The sequence below is a fragment of the Calidris pugnax genome, unplaced genomic scaffold, assembly GCF_001431845.1.
Source record: "Calidris pugnax isolate Ruff unplaced genomic scaffold, ASM143184v1 scaffold825, whole genome shotgun sequence".
NCBI lineage: Eukaryota > Metazoa > Chordata > Aves > Charadriiformes > Scolopacidae > Calidris > Calidris pugnax.
In genome coordinates, this window is record NW_015091516.1 from 10,953 (window position 1) to 17,389 (window position 6,437).

Here is a 6,437-nt window from a genome sequence, read left to right on the forward strand (position 1 = left end):
GTCCACCCGCCGCGCACCGCGGTGGCGCAGGGCAGCGCCGTCACCCTGCGGTGCCAGGCCAGCGGCGACCCCCCCTTCTACTACCACTGGGGGCGAGAAGACGGGAGACCCCTCCCCCAGGGCGCCCAGACCCGGGGACAAGGTATTGGGGTGGCTCGGGGAGGGGACTTGGGGTGTCCCCAAGGCGGATGGGGTGGGGGGGGATGACAGGGGACGGGGGGTGTCACCCGCCTGTCCCCCCCTCCCCAGGCGAGGAGCTGCACTTCGCCAGCATCCAGCCCTCCGAAGCCGGCGTCTACGTCTGCTCCTGCCGCAACCTGCGGTACAGCAACGCCAGCCGCGCCGAGGTCATCGTCACCGGTGGGTGGTTGTTGGCACCCGAGGGGCAGGGGGGGCACACACACACAAAGGGAGGGGAGCAGGGACTCAGCTCTCTCCCCTCTGGGCGCAGAGACCCCCGGCAAACCCATCACCGTCACCGTGGAGGAGAAGCGGGTGCAGCGGGTGAAGCCCGGTGCCGATGTCACCTTCGTCTGCACAGCCAAGAGCAAGGTGAGGGGTGGGGGGCACGGCGTGGAGAGGGGCAGGCGGGCATCCCTGGGTGCCCATGAGGACATGCAGGACACAGGGACATCCCTAGGCGTTCGTGGAGCCGTCCAGGGCACATGGGTGGCCACAGGACCATGGAGGGCACAGGAGCACCCCTGGGTGCCCATGGGGACATGCAGAGCACATGAGTGCCCATGGGGACATGCAGGGCACGGAGAGATCCCTAGGTACCCACGGGGACATACAGGGCATGGGGACATCATTGGGTGTTCAAGGGGACATGCAGGACACACAGGTGGCCATGGAAGGCACAGGGACACCCCTGGATGCCCAGGGGGCCATGGAGGGCACAGGGACATCCCTAGGTGTTCATGGAGTCATCCAGGGCATATGCATGGCCACAGGACCATGGAGGGCACAGGAGCACCCCTGGGTGCCCATGGGGACATGCAGGGCATGGGGACATCATTGGGTGTTTAAGGGGACATGCAGGGCACACAGGTGGCCATGGGGGCCATGGAGGCCACAGGGACACCCCTGAGTGGCCACAGGACCATACAGGGCACGGGGACACCCCTGGGTTCCCACAGGACCATGGAGGGCACAGGGGACACCCCTGGGTGCCCTTGGAGTCATACAGGGCAGATGGGTGCTTATGGGGACATGCAGGGCATGGGGACATCCCTGGATACCCACGGGACCATGGAGGACACAGAGACATCCCTAGGTGTTCATGAAATCATCTAGGGCACATGGGTAGCCACATGGAGGGCACAGGAGCACCCCTGGGTGCCCATGGGGACATGCAGGGGACGGGGACATCCCTGGGTGTTCAAGGGGACATGCAGGGCACAGAGGTGGCCATGGGGTCATGCAGGGCACACGGGACACCCATGTGTGCCCAGGGGGCCATGGAGGGCGCAGGGACACCCCTGAGTGGCCACAGGACCAAACAGGGCACAGGGACACCCATGGGTGCCCACAGGGCCATGGAGGGCACAAGGACAACCCTGGGTGCCCATGGGACCATGGCAGGCACAGGGGCACCTTTGGGGTGTCTGTGGGGACATACAGGGCACAGGGTGGCCCTGGGTGCCCACAGGGACATGCAGGACACAGGGACACCCGTGGATGCCCATGGGGACACACAGGGCATATGGGTGGCCCCAGGACTATGCAGGGCACAGGGATGCCCCTGGGTGCCCAAGGGGAACATCTAGCGTACATGGGTGGCCACAGGACCATGCAGGGCACAGGGATGCCCCTGGGTGCCCCTAGGGATGTGCAGGACACAGGGACACCCATGGGTGCCCATGGGGACATGCAGAGCACACGGGTACCCACAGGGCCATGCAGGGCACAGGGACACCCATGGGTGCCCACAGGGCCATGCAGGGCATGGGGGACATCCCTGGGTGCCCATGGGGACATGGCAGAGCACATGGGTACCCACAGGACCATGCAGGGCACAGGGACACCCCTGGGGTCCCATGGGGACATGCAGAGCACGGGGACACCCATGGGCGCCCATGGGGACATGCAGAGCACGGGGACACCCATGGGTGCCCATGGGGACATGCAGAGCATGGGGACACCTCTGGGGTGCCCATGGGGACATGCAGAGCACATGGGTACCCACAGGACCATGCAGGGCACAGGGACACCCATGGGTGCCCATGGGGATGTGCAGGACACAGGGACACCCATGGATGCCCATGGGGACATACAGAACATGGGGACACCCCTGGGGTGCTCATGGGGACTTCCAGAGCACATGGGTACCCACAGGACCATGCAGGGCACAGGGACACCCATGGGTGCCCACAGGGCCATGCAGGGCATGGGGGACATCCCTGGGTGCCCATGGGGACATGGCAGAGCACATGGGTACCCACAGGACCATGCAGGGCACAGGGACACCCCTGGGGTGCCCATGGGGACATGCAGAGCACATGGGTACCCACAGGACCATGCAGGGCCTGGGGGACATCCCTGGGTGCCCATGGGGACATGCAGGGCACAGGGACACCCATGGATGCCCATGGGGACATGCAGAGTGTGGGGACACCCCTGGGGTGCCCATGAGGACATGCAGGACACGGGGACACCCATGGGTGCCCATGGGGACATCCAGAGCATATGGGTACCCACAGGGCCATGCAGGGCATGGGGGACATCCCTGGGTGCCCACGGGGACATGCAGGGCACAGGGACACACCTCGTTGCCCATCCAACCATGTGGACCCCCCCCCTCCATGCACCCCTGGGTGCCCACCTCTCCCCGGTGGGTGCCCAAACGGTCCTGCATCCCCACACCACCACCCCCCAGGACCCCCTGCCTGCCACGTGCCCATCCCCGTGGCCTCAGGCCTCTCAAATCCCATCTCTCTCTCTCCCCGCCAGTCGCCCGCCTACACGCTGGTGTGGACGCGGCAGAACCACGGGACGCTGCCCGCGGGCGCCGTGGACTTCAACGGGATCCTCACCCTGCGCCGCGTGCGCCCCGAGGACGCCGGCGTCTACGTCTGCACCGGCTCCAACATGTTGGACATGGACGAGGGCACCGCCACGCTCTACGTCCAGGGTGAGACCCCGGGGAGCAGCTGGTGGGCACCTGCGGGGACCAGGTGGGCAGGGTGGTGGGTGACCAGATGCCACAGCGATGGGCAACCCAAATACCAGGGTGATGGGTGCCCAGACACCACTGTGATGGGTGCCCAGATGTCAGGGTGGTGAGCACCCAGATGCCACAGTGATGGGCAACCCAAATACCAGGGTGATGGGTGCCCAGACACAGTGTGATGGGTGCCCAGATGCTTGGGTGATGGGTGCCCAGACACCACTGTGATGGGTGCCCAGATGCCAGGGTGTTGGGCATTCAGATGCCACAGCGATGGGCAACCCAAATACCAGGGTGGTGGGTGCCCAGATGCCACAGCGATGGGCACACGCAATGCCCAGATGCCAGGGTGATGGGCACCCAGACACCAGGGTGATGGGCATGTTCAATGCTCAGATGTCATAGTGGTTGGTGCCCAGACACTACTGTGATGGGTGCCCAGATGTCAGGGTGGTGGGCACTCAGATGCCACAGCAATAAGCAACCCAAATAGCAGGGTGATTGGTGCCCAGACACCACTGTGATGGGCACCCAGATGTCAGGGTGATGGGCACTCAGACACCAGGGTGATGGGCAGGTTCAGTGCCCAGATGCCAGGGTGATGGGCACCCCAGATGCTGGCATGATGGGTGCCCAGACACCACTCTGATGGCGCCCAGATGCCAGGGTAGTAGGCACCCAGACACTGGGGTGATGGCCACGTTCAGTGCCCAGATACCACTGTGATGGGCACCCAGATGCCAGGGTGGTGGGTGCCCACATGTTGGGGTGATGGGCGCCCAGCACCACTGTGTTGGGTGCCCAGATGTCAGGGTGGTGGGCACCAAGATGCCACAGCAATGGGCACACGCAATGCCCAGATGCCAGGGTGATGGGCACCCCAAATGGCAGGGTGATGGGCACCCAGACACCACTGTGATGGCGCCCAGATGCCAGGGTGATGGGCACCCAGACACTAGGGTGATGGCCATGTTCAGTACTCAGATGTCACAGTGGTGGGTGTCCAGACACTACTGTGATGGGTGCCCAGATACCAGGGTGATGGGCACCCCAAATGGCAGGGTGATGGGCGCCCTGACACCACTGTGATGGGCGCCCAGATACCAGGGTGGTGGGCACTCAGATGCCACAGCAATAGGCAACCCAAATACCAGGGTGATGGGCGCCCAGACACCACTGTGATGGCACCCAGATGCCAGGGTGGTGGGCACCCAGACACTGGGGTGATGGGCACGTTCAGTGCTTAGATGTCACAGTGGTGGGTGCCCAGACACTACTGTGATGGGTGCCCAGATGTCAGGGTGGTGGGCACCCCAAATACCAGGGTGATGGGTGCCCAGACAACACTGTGATGGGCACCCAGATACCAAGGTGGTGGGCACCCAGATGCCACAGCGATGGGCAACCCAAGTGGCAGGGTGATGGGTGCCCAGACAGCACTGTGATGGGTGCCCAGATGTCAGGGTGGTGGGCACTCAGATGCCACAGCGATGGGCAACCCAAATACCAGGGTGGTGGGTGCCCAGATGCCACAGCAATGGGCACATGCAATGCCCAGATGCCAGGGTGATGGGCACCCAGACACCAGGGTGATGGGCACCCAGACACCACTGTGATGGGCATGTTCAGTGCTCAGATGTCACAGTGGTGGGTGCCCAGACAGCACTGTGATGGGTGCCCAGATGCCAGGGTGTTGGGCACTCAGACGCCACAGCGATGGGCAACCCAAATACCAGGTTGATGGGTGCCCAGACACTACTGTGTTGGGTGTCCAGATACCAAGGTGGTGGGTGTCCAGACACCACTGTGATGGGCGCCCAGACACCACTGTGATGGGTGCCCAGATACCAGAGTGGTGGGCGCCCAAATGCCACAGCGATGGGCACCCCAAATGGCAGGGTGATGGGTGCCCAGATACCACTGTGATGGGCACCCAAATACAAGGGTGATGGATGCCCAGACACCAACATGTTGGGTGCCCAGATACGAGGGTGGTGGGCACCCAGATGCCACAGCAATGGGCACGTGCAATGCCCAGATGCCAGGGTGATGGGCACCCCAAATGGCAGGGTGATGGGTGCCCAGACACCACTGTGATGGCACCCAGATGCCAGGGTGGTGGGCACCCAGACACCAGGGTAATGGGCACGTTCAGTGCTCAGATGTCACAGTGGTGGGTGCCCAGACACTACTGTGATGGGTGCCCAGATGTCAGGGTGGTGGGCACCCCAAATACCAGGGTGATGGGTGCCCAGACACCACTGTGATGGGTGCCCAGATGCCAGGGTGGTGGGTGACCAGACATCAGGGTGATGGGCACATTAGTATCCAGGTGCCAGGGTGACGGGCACCCAGTCACCAGGGTAATGGACAGGTTCAGTGCCCAGATGCTGGGGTGATGAGAACCCCAGATGCCAGGGTGATGGGTGCCCAGACACCACTGTGATGGGTGCCCAGATACCAGGGTGGCGGGTGCCCAGATGCCGGGGTGATGGGCAACCCAAATACCAGGGTGATGGGCGCCCAGACACTACTGTGTTGGGTGCCCAGATACCAGGGTGGTGGGCACCCAGACACCAGGGTGATGGGCGCCCAGACACTACTGTGTTGGGTGCCCAGATACCAGGGTGGTGGGTGCCCAAACGCCACAGCGATGGGCACCCCAAATGGCAGGGTGATGGGTGCCCAGATACCACTGTGATGGGCACCCAAATGCTAGGGTGGTGGGCACCCACATGTCGGGGTGATGGGCGCCCAGACACCACTGTGATGGGTGCCCAGACACCACTGTGATGGGCACCCAGATGCCAGCGTGGTGGGTGCCCATATGTTGGGGTGATGGACGCCCAGACACCACTGTGATGGGCACCCAGACACCAGGGTGATGGGTGCCCAGACAGCACTGTGATGGGCACCCAGATGCCAGCGTGGTGGGTGCCCATATGTTGGGGTGATGGACGCCCAGACACCACTGTGATGGGCACCCAGATGTCAGGGTGATGGGCACTCAGACACCAGGGTGATGGGCAGGTTCAGTGCCCAGATGCCAGGGTGATGGGCACCCCAGATGCTGGCATGATGGGTGCCCAGACACCACTCTGATGGCGCCCAGATGCCAGGGTAGTAGGCACCCAGACACTGGGGTGATGGGCACGTTCAGTGCTTAGATGTCACAGTGGTGGGTGCCCAGACACTACTGTGATGGGTGCCCAGATGTCAGGGTGGTGGGCACCCCAAATACCAGGGTGATGGGTGCCCAGACACCCCT

The 6,437-nt window shown here is 63.5% G+C and overlaps 1 protein-coding gene across 1 annotated transcript in view; it reads left to right on the top strand.

Moving 5' to 3' along the window:
• Nucleotides 1-6,437, top strand: part of LOC106899811 (basement membrane-specific heparan sulfate proteoglycan core protein-like) — a gene marked incomplete at both ends in the record, with an annotated part of 67,681 nt that overhangs the window by 10,047 nt on the left and 51,197 nt on the right. Inside the window, 4 exons of the mRNA XM_014961731.1 lie at nucleotides 3-142; nucleotides 250-360; nucleotides 452-552; nucleotides 2,953-3,133. Of these exons, the coding sequence (XP_014817217.1) occupies nucleotides 3-142; nucleotides 250-360; nucleotides 452-552; nucleotides 2,953-3,133 (533 nt within the window). The remainder of the gene's footprint in view (nucleotides 1-2; nucleotides 143-249; nucleotides 361-451; nucleotides 553-2,952; nucleotides 3,134-6,437) is intronic.